Source organism: Taurulus bubalis, assembly GCF_910589615.1.
Source record: "Taurulus bubalis genome assembly, chromosome: 3".
Taxonomy (NCBI): Eukaryota; Metazoa; Chordata; class Actinopteri; order Perciformes; family Cottidae; genus Taurulus; species Taurulus bubalis.
In genome coordinates, this window is record NC_136591.1 from 16307972 (window position 1) to 16324344 (window position 16373).

Sequence of the window (16373 nt, forward strand, 5' to 3'; positions counted from 1 at the left end):
ATCTATGCAGGAAAAGAAACACAACTAGAGTTACCTGCTACATTAGATGCTCTTAACTATGGATCAGGTCAATAACACCAGAAATAGCAGTGTGTAAGAGTGTGTGTGTGTGTGTGTGTGTGTGTGTGTGTGTGTGTGTGTGTGTGTGTGTGTGTGTGTGGCTTTTTAGAGGCGTCAGGTGTTTTTCTTTCACAGAACTGATCCACACAGCAGCTCTGCTGCCTCGAGGTGGAGCCCTTACGCAGCAATGTACACAAGGAAGCACTGAGACGAAAAGCTACTTCCTCAAGCTAGACGCAGCATACCGAGAGGAACACGGATGTTACGTTATGTTACCTCTAAAATACAGGATGACCATTCAGCGACCAACTATACGAGATAATTCAGATTGAATCAAATATATATCTATATCTATATCTATATATATATATATAGATAGATATACCTATATATATATATCTATATATAGATATAGATATATATATATATATATATAGATATATATATATATATATCTATATATCTATATATATATATATATATATATATATATATATATATATATATATATATATATATATATATATATATAAATAAATAGAATATGTTCAATGTACGTAATTAATAAAGGGCTTTACAACGTTTTACTACACTTTCGTCATCCTATTAATTGTATCAAATTATTCTTCGGCCTTTTAGATTGGCATACTAAAAACTCATCAGAAACAACAAACACTGCCTATCTTCCCTCGGGTTTTCGTGTAACATTTCCCCCAAACACAATCACATTACGAGCGAGACAATTGGAACGTGTTCATTGGGGTTTTATTTTGAAAGGACACCACCGGATAACAGATAGTGTACATGAAGTCTGACTTGACTGCGGCCAACTAATCAGTGTTGAAACACAACAGCAGGTCGCGACATCCCTGTCAACTCCAGGAGGAAGCGCGCTCTGTGAACAGGAGTCGGGAGGAGCCGAGCGAGCTTCCGCGCGTACACGAGTCTCTTCGAAACGAGCTCGACGTTTGCTTTTACTCTCTGCGCCGAACGGCGACAAGTGGCACTTTCTCCGCCGGAGGGGGAGCCGGGTTTGTGGGGAGAATTAAAGCGACTGAGGCACCCAGTTTCCCAAGTTGGTCTCTGCTCACCTCATCATGGCTTCAACGACCTGCACCAGGTTCACCGACGAGTACCAGCTGTACGAGGAGCTGGGGAAGTAAGTTATCTTATTTCTAGTCCCTTTTATTAGTAAACTGAGGTGAAGTGTCATTCCCCGTTTGCTTTTACTGTCCGTGTCTGGATTCAGCCGGAGCTCCGCGGAAGACCGCCGCCTGACGTCACCTGGTCCTACCTGGGCTTGTTCAGTGAGCGCGTGCGGGCAGGACGTCACGCCAAATTCCGTTCGAATAGATTTTGATTTACTAGTGACGCTACCTTTAGTTACCAATGAAGAGCGCCAGCGTAACATAAAGTTGTTTTATTTCCCCCGAAATGTGAACCCCGTCGCATGTCCGGTTCTTCTATTCGTCCCATGTTGCCATGTTTGGCTCAACTTTTTGAGTGGCGCGGCTCGTTGACGCCCATCGGCGCGTGCTGGAAAAGTTTCTATGTATTTAAACTCCCGAAACCCCGCCGAGTGGACGCGCTTCACGGACAAACCAGACCGCAGGAGGGGGTCCGGTGTGGGGTCGTCAGAAGGAACCATCTGTGTCGCTCTCAGACCGCGAACCCGAGACTGTGCGTCCGCCTCCCGTCTGGAGGAAGCGGGATGTGTTTCCCACTCATTCGGGCTGTTGGCACAAGTTTCCGCTCTTTTTTTTTCCTTTTCTTTTTTCTTCTTCTTCTTCTTCTTCTTCCTCCTTTTCCTTTTCTTTTACGAATTGCGAAGGGTTGACATTCCTCCGCTGCGTTCATGCGGCTCCATTTACACATCCGCGTACTACAAAGTGCTAGACATGCGTTTCTGTACATGTAAACCCAGCTGAGAGGACGTGTTTACAGGTAACACAGGTGTGTTGCTCGACTTGGGAGGGCGTGGCCATACTGTAGCTGTAATACCGTTGTAACAGTGAGGCTGCTAGTGCTACAGTTGATAGCAGCCCAAGAGAAGTGCAGCACATGCATGCACATCTGTAATAAGATGCAAGGAGTCGGACTCAAATGTAATAAGAAAGCGCATGATGCCCTGTCCATTAAAACCAGGTCTGGGTCCTGTCTGGTAACCGTGTGACTGTCTGTGACTAACTCTAACTCCTCTGTAGGGGGGCGTTCTCTGTGGTGAGGCGCTGCATGAAGATCTCCATGGGGCAGGAATACGCTGCCAAAATAATCAATACAAAGAAGTTGTCAGCCAGGGGTGAGTACATGCTGTGTGGGGGCACTCTAAGAACTCCCTTAGTTTAAACCTGCTCCTTTTTATTTATCTTTAGCCATAACACCCCTCAAACCAACTCCCTCTTTTGACTGTCCATGTTTTCTGATATGAGATGATGATGTGTTGAGCCTCTGCACACAGGAGGCTTCAGCAGGACACATAGAGTGAAGGCCGGACTCTCGGCCCAATCAGCCCAACAGTGGATTTGTGTTTTTGTGCGCTTGTGTGTGTAATTCAGGGTTTATAATCCAGGTCTCGTGCTGCCGTCACAGCCAGAGACTCGCACACCTCCTCTGTGCTTTCAGCCGCTCTGGATTATGTCTTGTGTTGCCTTTTTGTTTTCTCTCTGTCATGCATCTGTCAGAAAAGAGTTCCAGGCCGAGAGGCTTTGCACAAATGACAGCTGGGAGTCGCAGGAGGAAGTGGTCTCAGTGTTTACCTCACAATGCAACCGTGTGCTGTCATTAAAGGTCCAATCCAGGGCTTCACATGTTTCAGTCATTAAGAAGGATGGCCATCAGGTCCAGGTATATTATCCACATGAAGGCTGGAATTTCTGATATTCAGTTTGCTGAGCTCAGTAAACAGACAGCATGGTCCTACTTCAGCAAGCACCACCTCTCTGCCCATATGTTCCCCATTAGTAATTTTTTACAAAATAATAGACGTTTTCAGGATTTCCTTTTAAACATTTGTCTGTGACACACATACACACACTTCCCATCAAGCTGACGGTGTGATCACTTTCCACTTTAATCCCATAGACGTGAGTAGATAGTGTGTGTGTGTGTGTGTGTGTGTGTGTGTGTGTGTGTGTGTGTGTGTGTGTGTGTGTGTGTGTGTGCGCGTGTGCGTGTGGCCACATTGAGGCAGGATTGAGAAAAACAACTCTCCTTGTTCTACCCAATGACCTTTTGGACCACCGGTCCAGGAAGCGGAGGCAGAGATTCTTCTCTTTCATCCTCTCCATCATTATCTATACACATGATGGAACACAAGGAAGGACGTCCATTTCTATTTTCTCCACGGTTCAGTGAAGGATCTCTATTCTTTTTCCACCAAAAATGGCAAAAGATCGGAAAGTGAAATGAGAAAGCTGTGTTACTGACGAGAGTCTAGTATTCATAAAGTGCTCATTAAAACAGGCACGGAACTAAAATATCTATTTTAACTTTTCAAAAAAATATATGGTGAACTTGAAATGTCAGGAAAGTTAATTTACGCACAGATTCCTTTTATTTCGTATTTCTTATTTTGTTGTCATATTCCTTCTATGAATGCATAGTTGGCCGAATAAAGCTGATTCTCATCCTCATAGATGAGGCCTATTGTGAATTGGGTCGCGATGGTTAGATCATCTCACTGAATCGTGGTCTGGTGAGCAACTTGTCTGATCGTGTTTGTTTCCTCTCCACCGGTTCTGATGACAAACCACAATCCGGTTAAACGTCCAAAGACGGACAGCATCCAGCAGTGTTCTGTCAGACCAGCTGGCAGATACTGAAGGGAAACCCAGACTGTGCTGCTGCTGCTCGTCAGGAGGAATCCCTCAACAGGAAGCTTAGTTTAACTGGAGAGGCTTTGTGTCTGTAGACTATGCCTTCACACCAAAGGCCGTGCTTTTTGACAGTGTTTCTTTCTTTGAGATTTCTGTTTTCTGAAAGTCCAAAGTTCTATTTGCATCCTCACGTGCATCTCTGCTTGGACATATTGGTTCTGCATCTTCACGTCTGTGTTTTCATTGTTTGTGTTGGGCCTTGAGCATTGCATTGTTGTGTCCTATGAGAATGCGTTCGTGCCATCACTTGAAGTACACCGTCAGAATATTTTAAAGATAAAGCACCCCCCCTCCCCCGGGGACTCAGGAAGTGGGCCGTTGGTATGGAGATAGGACTACGCTCGGATTGAGAGCAGCATTGCCGTGGCTCCTCAGGGTGCAGCCTTTGATTGGATCCTGAGGGTACAAGATGTCAGCTGTTCCATAAAGGAGCCGTTTTCAATAGTATAACAGACTTCGGTCTCATAGCTGGTCTTTAGTGAGCTCGTTTGCACACTGTAATACTTTAGTTAGGTGTTGTGGTGTTCTGAGTGAATGGACAGAGTATAGTTGAGTAAAACCGAAGCGACCTGTACATTTTGGTATCAGTGGCAGTGCTGTAAAGGGCCAGAGACGGGGGACATGATGCACGTCTGTGCATGACAATGTGTTTGCATTGGTTTGTTCTATTATTTGACTCAACACACTTATTATATGCATATTACTGCTAATTTATTTATCAGACGTTTCTTTGTAATATCTTTGTAAATGCACTAATGGTCAACCCTATAACGTCGCTGCAGTGTCGAGATCAAGGTATTTGGTCAAAAATATCGTGATCTGGCCTGACCGTACTTCATTTTCAGATCTAAATCATAATTTAGATTGTCATTTATTAAAGCAAAGTTCAAGAACAATATAAACACCGCTAGGTTGTTTTTAAGTATCAAAGTATCCAGAATTACACAATGTATTGTAAAGTATCTGCTAGGGCTGCAGCTAACGATTATTTTAATAATCAATTAATCGGTTAATTGTTTTTTCGATGAATCGTATAAAAAAAACATTAATTTCAGTGACAGTGCAAAACATCTTCAGAAAGTGCACAAACGGGTTGCTCCTTGAACATCCCTCAGCTGTTAATAAAAAAAAAATGAACTAACACAAAAAACATACACATGTATGCTTTACATCTGCCAAATGTGAGCCCTGTTTACTGTAATTGATCTCCTTGGATCAGAGCCTGCATTTAGCATGCCCTGCTTTATCAATATGTATGAAACACTGGGACAGAGGGAAGCTGTACTGCTCCTCTCACGTCTGTTTGGACCGAAACCTTCAGGCCCAGCTCCACTTCATCTCAGCCCTGCATCAAGCTGCGCTGCATATAGAGCGTCCTCTTCCTTAACTCTTGGAACACTGAGGTCATTTTCAGTCGATTTTCTCGATTTGACATCATTTCCTCGATTCACATCATCTGATCAATATCTGGGCCTCTTATGACCACGACGTCACGTTGTTGGCTAAGCCCAACTACGTGATTTGATTCATTCTACTTTGAGTAAAAACAACAACAACCTGCAGCCAGATCTGCCGGTGTGCCGGTTTAACGTTAACGAGTGACAGCGTGAACTGAACCAGACCGGGGGGTGATGCCATGTTTCATCACGTTACGATTGTTTACAAGCAAGACTGAACTGTAGCAGAACATAAAGTAACTTTAACGACAATACACAACCCAAACACGTTAGCTAACGTGATAGCAAGTTGACTAGCTTCATAAAAAACAAGTTTGAGGGAAATGAAGACGCTGTAGACATCTGAACGCTGATTGGCCAAGACTTGACACGTCACATCAAAGATGTTGTATTGCCAAGATCACGACCTCAGCTTTACTCCTCGTCTCACTTCAATCTCAGAAAACGCTGGTCGGCCAGTTGCTCTGCGCCGCTCTTTTTTTCTTCTTCTCCGCGACTTATTGGCTGCCGTAATAATCGCGTGACACAACGAATCGGTAATGAAATTCGTTGCCAACTCTTTTGAGAATCGATTTTATCGATTCGTTGTTGCAGCCCTAGTATCTACTTGCTACTGTGCTGTAAATCAACGAGGCAGAGGATGAGCGTTCTGTTGGGTTTCAAAACAAAAACAGCATTTCCCATAAATAAATTTTTTTGTTCTTCAAAGTTTTTTCTCCGGCTAGGAGTATGAACATGTTGAAAATGATTTATCTTTCCCATTAGCCGTGTGCTTCTTCCATCGCTGACCATTGACAGAGGTTATGAAAGCATTTCTTCTGTCCCTTAAGAGTCTCCCTGTTTTAGGCTGTAAAGCACAAGCCAGATTTTCTGAATGCTCTAATGAACCTATTTTTTTTATTGTCGACATTTCTTTATAAATACAAAAATAAAAAGATCATGTTTTGATTTTCAACTGTAGTTCAAATTTGTAAAACGCTTGTGTATTTCTTAACCTCAAGCTCAAGAGCCCAGACACTGAGCAAGTAACTAAAACATTATCCAGATGTCTGAACTAAAAGCTCGTCTTCCCTGTATAAGGGAAACTAGGCCAGTGGTTAAACACGGACCTAGTGATGCTTGGACTCGGCCGAGTGGAAATGATCACTTGACAAACCCACCAGGCTGTGGAAGAGCTAGCTACGGTTCAGGAGCCAGCCATTCTGTCGGTTCTGCTGCTGGAAAACACCCGAGGCCCCAGCCGCTCGCCTTGAACTCTTCATTCCCATGGAAACCAAAGAGATGGAGGGCTAAATATAGGCTGTGGGGTAATCTAGGCGTTGAAGTATATTACGGTCTTTGTGCTGGTAATTATGTGCGTGCGTGATGGTGTCATTGTTCTGAGAACAATGAACAATAATATGATTTACTGAGTTTGACACGGGCCTTTTTCTGTCTCGTTTCATTTAACAGATCCCTGCAAGTTGTTTCTTGCACGCACGCACGCACGCACGCACGCACGCACGCACGCACGTGCGGCTGTAAGCCCGGACCCAGGGGATGACCCAACCTGTCTGTGGTTTATATCGCGACTGGGTCAGCGGTACCTAAATCCTTCCTGCCACTCTCTCCTGTACACGCGTCTAAATAAAGTGCTCCATTAGAGTGTGTGTGGCCAGCCGTTGGCTTAACGGCTAATGTCGGGAGCTCAGCGTGCCATTTAAACAGTCTCCTGCTAGACCAGACATGAAAGAAATGGATCGTGTGTGTGTAAAAGCGAGCCAACACAAAGCGGTGCCGTGCGTACGGGCTAAATGGAAGCTGAGCGTGTCTGGTCATTGCATCTGCAGCTCATCCCTCAGGTTCTGGCTGACCCATATGGCCGACACAATTGATGACTCAGAGAATGTCCCTGTGTCACCATCTAAATAGTCTTAAGTGCTTCCTCTGACCCCTCCATCAAAGACCGTAAGGTGATTGCACTTCACATTTTACACCATTCACTTATGAAGAAAATATCTTTGTGAGAGTGACCAGGCTATCAAATAAATAACTGGCTGTTCTGGAGAAAAATGGGACTGCAATCTGCATTCCGTTGTGCAGCTCTGTTGTACAATGAGAGTAAAATAACCTTGTAATCTCGCTAAAACAAAAACGGATTCCAAGACATCGAACTCTTGCTGCTGCTGCTGCTGCTGCTGCTGCTGCTGCTACTGATTTAGTCCATTGTCATTAAAAAACGCAAATATCAACCTTGTGTCTGCCATTGTCCATTCCTACCACATCTACCAGCATCAAAACAGGGCCGGCGGACTTGGTGTGGTCGGCCCAGTTCTAGTCCATCAGCTTGTTTGAAGGACGGCATTTGACGTCTGACAACATTGGTGTTCATTCCAGGAAAAAGTGTTTTTGTATCATTACCGTAACTGCGACCATATTAAACACTTTGAAACCCGGCCTGTGCTGACTGTTCAGTGGATCGCTGTCAACATTCATGTTCACTGAAAGTTCAGTCTTCTGACCAGAGAAGAGACAGATGGAGGTTTGTTTTATCCCCTTCCATGAGCTGTGTTAACCTGTTGTTGACTCCACGGAGACAAAAGGCTCACTCAATCCACCATGAGTTGAAATGAGACGGTGAAGCTCAACATTAGTGCAATGACAGAAGTGTGTGTATATTTGTAATAATTCAACCGACACTCTTTTAATTGATGCACAGCTGCTCGCAGGCAGCTAAAAATATCTCATCAGAGCGACGCGAGGGAGCGTGAATAAAACCCTGAAATCAGGCTGCTGTGTTTCGAGCAGCTGACTGTGGAGAGGAGGACTCCCCGGTCCTCTTTGGCAAAGAGGTAGTTTCATCTGTGCCTGTCTAATTTCCCCATCAATCAACTCGCACGAGAAGCACTCTAAAAATAGTAATTCATGTTCTTTCCACTTCAGCCGTAGTGTTCAAGCTGAGAGGAGATGAATAAGTGAAAGAATGAGGGACACACGTCGGGGAATCAACAGCATGCAATATGTATGATAAGATAAACACGCTGTAAAAACAGTGACGCAAGGTAGTGGAACCTAACTATTTTAACAATTCAAAAGAGTATCCTCACTATGTGCACTGAAATGCATTGGGAGCGCTTCCCAGCTCTCCTGTAGGCTCCGTGACGGCAGCAGGTGTTGACTGTTTGCTGATAAAATGCTGATTAGTCTGCTATCAGAGCCGCAGGAGGCAGCTCATCCATACTGGTCCTCTGGTGGAGTCCAGCCTTTGTTTTCTTTTGTTGGCTTTGCAGGTAGACGTTTCAAGCCTGACAAATGTGCAGGTATTTATGCTCGAATATGGCAAAAACAATTAGTTAAATGACAACTTAAAATATTGTCATTTATAATAAAAAAAGTCAAATATTTAAGTTCCAGACTGTCACGTTTGAGGATTTGGGGCTTTTCTCAGCGTTAATTGATGCATTATAATTGATGCATTCCTTTCCTTTCTTTCAGTTACACATCTTTAAACAATATTGTACAATCTTTGGTCTTTTACCTCCAGATAACACAGTTTATAGATTAACAAACAAAAGCAAAAAAGAGACAAATCCACAAAAAACAGAAACTGTTTTATTGCATAAGTAGGCCCAAACAGACCACAATTTCATGTATATTGGCACCTTCCCTGAACATAATCCATTTAATGTCATATCTTATGCTCATAGTCAAGTAAATTATCTTGACTTAATTTAAAGAAAGCACATCTTTTTGTCCAACAACTTTTCGTTCTTAATGATTTAATAAATGACCTTTTCGGTATTAAAAATGTCCTGTAGTGTTTCCAGTTATTTGTTTAGTTTGGGAGTATCCCTTTTTTTTTATTGATCTTCAATATTGTTTTCCTGTGGCATTTGGTGGCTTTGTCTAGTTGTGGGAGGCCTATTTAACATGTTTAACATGTTTAACATGCATGTTGAAAAGGCCCCTCCCTTCTTGTCTGTCATTGGTGTCATCAGTCACTCAGGTGCTGCCTCTCCCTATCACTTTGAAACACGGGATAAACTGGAGTGTTCCCTCTGGGCTTTATTCTAAATCCTCATTAGGACAAGTAGGACAGCCACTTGAGGGCCAGCCGCCTGCTGTAATGACACACAGCAGAGCTCTCCGCCGCCTGATAACACAAGCTCTGTCCCTCAGAAGCTCTGTGCTCGGATCCCTCCTGAGAATGGAAGAGGGAGGACATGATTCTTCATGGCATTGACCTCTCAACTTTGGATCTTTGTGTTCATCACTCGTTATCTATGGAAAAGAGGACAATGTGAATGTGGGAGATGATGTTTCTTCCTGCCCTTGAAATAATAATGGAAATGGAATGGGGGGCGTATATTACCTTTCTGCCAGCTTCCTGCTAGCTGTATGCAGCTGTAATAATGAATATATTGGCTGTAATTGATCACTTTTATTATCTTCTAATATATCTCTGGGCTCTATGCTGTAAGGCCTGTGTGATGTATTGATGTCTCTGCTCCCAAACAACCGGCTCCCCGTGGGGAGAGAGGGTTTAGACAGCCAGAGGTCCACGGCCCAGGAAGAGGCGAGGAGCTGTAACGCTGACATGGAAGAGCTGTTAGCTACTGATTTGAGGTCTATTATGAAACACTGGATTTTTTCATTGGCCTGGCGGATGATAACGATACAGGAGTGTATTGCATCTTCTCACAACTCGCCCCCACCAATTTAATGCATGTGTTAATTTCACCGTGCAACACGGACAACATGATTTGTTTGAGCATAGCAACTGCTGTGTAATGACAGGAAACATCTTGAGACAGAATAGTAGTTAATGTCCACAGAGGTTTCTCCTGATGAGAGCCTAGCGCCTCCCTGGGGTTCCTCCTGTACTAATTAATGGATACTATGTCTCTAATGCAGTTTGCTGAAGTAGCCTCATGTCTCAGAAGGACACCATCTGGACTGTGAGAGGAATACGGCTCCCCTAATGCTTGGACAGCCCACACATATTGTGCACCAACAGCATCTTCATTAGCCAGGACTAGGCTGGGTGGTGGAGTAGACAGGTCCTACCAGGGTTAGCTTAGCTTCAGGCTCAGCTCTCCTGTTGGAGAAAAGGCGTAATATGTTCTATTTGTCGGTTGGAGTTTAACATCTAGCCATCATGCTTGGCTGTACATAGTTTTTTAGGAAATTCCTGCACATTATACCTTTTGAGACTGTTAATCTTATAATGCTTTAAGAGAGAAAGAATAAAAAAATGGAACAGGCTGATTAATGGTGAACTCTCTGGATAAACGGAACCAGAAAGTGGAAAAAGATCCAGGTAGAGGACCTGTCCTTTTTAAAGTGTGTGTGTGTGTGTGTGTGTGTGTGTGTGTGTGTGTGTGTGTGTGTGTGTGTGTGTGTGTGTGTGTGTGTGTGTGTGTGTGTGTGTGTGTGTGTGTGTGTGTGATCGAAATAGAGAGTGGTCAAATGTGTCTCTGCTCGGGACCTCCACGGCACTCCGACGATCCGCTTCCATCAGTTTTGTGAAAGGAGTGAATTGAAAGTAGAGATTGAATCCCAATGTGGAGAGTGGGAGAGGAACTAAGAAGTAAAAGTCATTCATATCAGTGTTTCCCCGAGGTTTACAGCTTCAGGGGGGGATGGCGACGACGACACAAACACTTAAAGCAGTGGTTCTCCAACTTGTTCTGTAAATAACATCATCTGTGCTTTTATAAATAACAGAATAAAGAAAATTGCAATCTTTTTCAAGTAAACCTGATTGCTCCATCAGACCAAAACAAATAACAACTACTAAATAGCTCATTGTGGAAAACAATAAGCTAAACATTTTTTTGCAAAACAAAACAGAATGAGTGCAGATATGTGAGCCATCAGGTTGTATCAGTATTAGTTACTGCAGTGAGCTGCTTTCCTCTACAAATATTTTTAAAACGGGGTTGTAGATTCTATACGGCCGCTCTCAATTCATGCTCCATGTTAAGCTGAGATCTGTTTTCTGTTTTGAGAGACTCAGCAGCAGAAAAGCCGATCTCACAGAGACTTCACAGAGGTAGGCTTTTGGCAAAACGCCAAAAATCGGCGAGTCGCGCAAGCGTAACCTGTTAACGGCGTACCGTAACCATTTACCTGAAAGTACAGGCATTTCTCCATGTATTTATTAATGACTTTGTTTTATGTCCGTGTACTTTGTACTTTTGTAGTGTGTGTGCATGTGCGTGTGTGTGTGCGTGCGTGTGTGCGTATCAGGGCGGAACTCCGGCATGCGCGATGCAGAGGAGAAGTGTTAACGCGACCATGTAGAGACAGAAATGACAAGCTGTCGTGTGGATAACATCAATAAAATACGGCTGTTTAGTTTGTTTAATAACGGAGCAAGGTGTAGACCTGTTCTATAGGAAAGATAACCTTAAATGACTTCTGTGATCTGGCGCTATAGGAAAAATTACAGGGGGGGGAGGGGTTCATCAGGGGGGCGCTCCGTCCCCCTTAATATAACGGTAGGGGAAACACTGCATATAGATGAAGGGTAATGATGGGTTTTTGAGTGTAAGGTTTTCTTGAGATCAATATATGGAAGGGGTAATGGGTTAAAAGGATCGAAAGAGGGTGAAGAAACATGGAGTGAGTGGAAGAGAAAGACTAGAGGGTGAAACCTGTAGAGAGAAGCAGTGATCGCTGATGGAGGGAAGTCCCACTGATTGTGCTGCACAGGTAGGACTCAGAGTGAGAGGAGTGATCTGGTCCAGAACAAGTTTGCATTCAAGTTTGAGTCCAAACACCAAAACTAAAAAGCTTTTATTCAATTCTAATTTAACTTCATGTATCCGCTGAGCACTGGAGGAACAAGAGTCATGTGGACAACACAAGGAAAAGATTCCAGGACATATCTAATCAAAGACCAAGTCCATAAGAGTTGTCCACGCACTGTCAATACTCAATGCTGCAACACAGATCTGGCTTAGTCGACAATGTATTGGCGTTTGATAACCAATGTATTTAAGTTTCTTTCAATTGTACCATTGGCACCATTGTGCCATCGAACATTCTGGGGTTTCTTCTCATATATGTTGTCTAGAGACCAGTGGAAACGTCTCCAACAGATGGTGGCTTTGCTCAGTGGTCCTGAAGAGGCTCCTGCTGCCTCTCCAGTAACATTCAGGGACTCCACGGACATCTCTGCTGCTGAGACGAGGGAAACATAAACCCACAACATGACTTTAAGTGCACCTCGGCTCCTAATCAGTTCAGGTCGAACACGGCAGCCTAAACTAGAACGGCTCATTAACATTTGTATTTTGATGTGTGAAATAGTTATTTTATCTTGAAGCAGATTTTGTATAGTTTTTTTAGGTGGAAGTGTATAGTTGCTTCTATTACAACTGGGATGAGTTTAAGAACTTTAAACATTTGCCTATTTACTTTGAGAAACAATTGTCCAGTCAATGATTTGCAAGCATGGTTCAAAATGTTGCCTTTAAATACGTGTGTGAAGGATTTAGGGGGATTTATTCGCAGAAATGGGATGTGATATTCTCGGGATGTGCGATATGACAACATCTGATGATATAAGATGAAATGTCTCTGTGAGAGATGGCTGGTATAGTGCTACAGCTGCTGGTGATGTAATGTGGCCCTGGTGTGGTCCATGTGGAGAGAGCGCTGTGCCCGACTCATTTAACTAGACAGTCTTTAAACGCTGCTTTGTTTGTCAGCAGCAGTCATTCAGGGTCTCAGGAGGCTATTTGGTCTCGTGCAGTGAACACACCAGTCCTAATATTGTTTTAACGGTATTATGACCGGTGTGTTGTTCTCCTGTTAAATAACCGCAGTGACAGACGGACCAGCCTTAGAAGTGGAGTGTTTTCTTCTTTTAACTCGTGGCTGTGTGGTGGATCTAACGTGGAGTACTTCCAAAAGTAACTGATACATATTTAAATAGCGTGCTTGAGTAGAGAATGGGATGCTGTGGTGTTTTTACCTTGTAGTGCTAGATTTGTGTAAAATGGGGTGCATTGTTTTGGTTGTTTCTTGCATAACATTATAAAAGAAAAATATAAATGACGATGAATTGCAATTAAAATATTGATCGTTTTCCTTCCTGATAATTATTTTCACAATTTATTTTCACATTTTTGCCATATAGAAAATGCTCATTATTTAGAAATATACCTCTGTCAGCGGTCGTGTTCTCATAAAAAACGCAGCAAGTTTCTTTTCTTTAGATTAGAGCATGATCCCGGCAGCTGCAGTGAAAGATAATTGAGGTTGTGGCACATCGCTGTCGACATTGCACACCTACACTTGAGGGTGACTCACTTCTATAAACTGACTCGATGAGCTACATGAGAGGGAAAGACAGCATGTGTGACATGTTTCGGTGTGTGTGATTTTAACAGAAGTTAAACCATTAAAGCTGTGAACAACCATCCAAGTTAATGCACCTTGGTGCCACCCTGTCAAGACCAACAATATGGGGCCATATTGTTAGTAGTGTTGACGACGTGAACATTTCTGAAGTGGTCTAGAAATATTTGACCCTAATGTGAAAAATACTGATATACTAAATGTAATTTAGAAAGGGCTGACATCTGGTCAGCTGATTGGTTGATATGCTCTTGTCCCACCAAATCCTTATTGGTTTCATTATAGCTTCAGCCATTTGTTCAGCAGGAATCAGCATTGCCGCTCATATATTAAATAAACGTCTGTGACTCATGCTCATGATGAGAGAGATGGTGGAAACATGTGGCAGGGCAAACCCAGTTGAGGACGCTCAATTCAGGAGAATAAGTTCCACCTGAACCACTGAACCTGCTGCCCTTAAGCCTCATTATTAAAGTTAGCGTATAGAAAGTGTAACGGCAGTCTGTGCTGATCCATCTGCCCTCACATGCACAGGCTCATCCATGGAAGGACACATGCAATCGCCTTGTCCAAGAGGGAAAGAATGAAGGAAGGTAGGAGCAGGTGACGAATGCTGTGAGGAAAGTTTCAAACACCCATCCATCCATTATCTGTACCGCTTATCCCATTCAGCCGAGGCATGATGTGATTATGACCTGTTTAACGTCCTAACACTAGCTCTAAGCAGCTTATAATAAATCATTACAACTGCTAATGCCCATAAATATGTTGGACCAGTATCGGACAATTCAGAACTGGTTCTTTTGCACTTTATACGAATGAACGCATGGCACGCTGTTAAGAGGAGAGGAATGATGATACAAAATGCCATACATTCATATTCAGCAGCTTTTAAAAGATGCTCCCATAACATGTTACAATCTGCTAGCCGTTGGATATTGTATATGCTGTTGGATGTACTTAGTGAGCTGAGGCAGCAAAAAGAGATCAAACAGGAAAAGAAAAGGATAAAGATGGAGCGAAAAGATGAAAGTGAGAGATGAGTGGGTGGCAGTAAATAAAGGTCGCCAGCAGGGAATGTTCTCAGAGCCATATGTGCCCGGGGTTTGACAGACAGGTCATGTGTTCTCCCTGAATGCACAGTACACTCAACAACAGGAGGTTGAACAGGGTGCATTTCTCATGCAAATGCTTCTACTTTCCTCCTGGATGAGGGCATTACGAAGTCTTATCCCCTCGTCTGTTTGGACAGAGTTCCTTTAAAAATGCATTGGAATGTGGCATCACAACCAATTGTTTTGCATTTTTTTGAGCAATTATTGCAGTTGGCAGTTGCTGAAGCAGACCTGTATCCACCTGCATAGACTGAAAGAAAACCCAGGAATGCGTGTCGATGGCTTGACTGGACAGATTCTGTAGATTTCTAGATTGCTGCCATAGTGTGAAAACATCCTCCAGTTACTGTTTTCAGACGTTGAGTTTGAAGTGACATATTGTTTGTATGGACATTTAGTCAATACAACTGTTTCAACTATTAAGGTAAATGGACTGTACTTGTATTGCGCTATTCAAAGCGCTTTGACAGTGTGTGTGTGTGTGTGTGTGTGTGTGTGTGTGTGTGTGTGTGTGTGTGTAAACTTGTTAGCTATATATATATATATATATATTACACTCACCTAAAGGATTATTAGGAACACCTGTTCAGTTTCTCAGTAATGCAATTATCTAATCAACCAATCACATGGCAGTTGCTTCAATGCATTTAGGGGTGTGGTCCTGGTCAAGACAATCGCCTGAACTCCAAACTGAATGTCAGAATGGGAAAGAAAGGTGATTTAAGCAATTTTGAGCGTGGCATGGTTGTTGGTTCCAGACGGGCCGGTCTGAGTATTTCACAATCTGCTCAGTTATTGGGATTTTCACACAAACCATTTCTAGGGTTTACAAAGAATGGTGTGAAAAGGGAAAAACATCCAGTATGCGGCAGTCCTGTGGGCGAAACTGCCTTGTTGATGCTAGAGGTCAGAGGAGAATGGGCCGACTGATTCAAGCTGATAGAAGAGCAACTTTGACTGAAATAACCACTCGTTACAACCGAGGTATGCAGCAAAGCATTTGTGAAGCCACAACACGCACAACCTTGAGGCGGATGGGCTACAACAGCAGAAGACCCCACCGGGTACCACTCATCTCCACTACAAATAGGAAAAAGAGGCTACAATTTGCAAGAGCTCACCAAAATTGGACAGTTGAAGACTGGAAAAATGTTTCCTGGTCTGATGAGTCTCGATTTCTGTTGAGACATTCAGATGGTAGAGTCAGAATTTGGCGTAAACAGAATGAGAACATGGATCCATCATGCCTTGTTACCACTGTGCAGGCTGGTGGTGGTGGTGTAATGGTGTGGGGGATGTTTTCTTGGCACACTTTAGGCCCCTTAGTGCCAATTGGGCATCGTTTAAATGCCACGGCCTACCTGAGCATTGTTTCTGACCATGTACATCCCTTTATGGCCACCATGTACCCATCCTCTGATGGCTACTTCCAGCAGGATAATGCACCATGTCACAAAGCTTGAATCATTTCTAATTGGTTTCTTGAACTTGACAATGAGTTCACTGTACTAAAATGG

The 16373-nt window shown here is 43.3% G+C and overlaps 1 protein-coding gene across 2 annotated transcripts in view; it reads left to right on the top strand.

Moving 5' to 3' along the window:
• Nucleotides 1-1080: 1080 nt before the first annotated feature.
• camk2d1 (calcium/calmodulin-dependent protein kinase (CaM kinase) II delta 1) overlaps nucleotides 1081-16373 on the top strand; it is a gene marked incomplete at its 3' end in the record, with an annotated part of 69374 nt that continues 54081 nt past the window's right edge. For both annotated transcript variants that reach the window (XM_079214948.1, XM_079214949.1), the window contains exons 1-2: nucleotides 1081-1219; nucleotides 2265-2359. In XM_079214948.1, coding sequence (XP_079071074.1) covers nucleotides 1158-1219; nucleotides 2265-2359 — 157 coding nt within the window. In that variant the 5' untranslated portion in view covers nucleotides 1081-1157. The remainder of the gene's footprint in view (nucleotides 1220-2264; nucleotides 2360-16373) is intronic.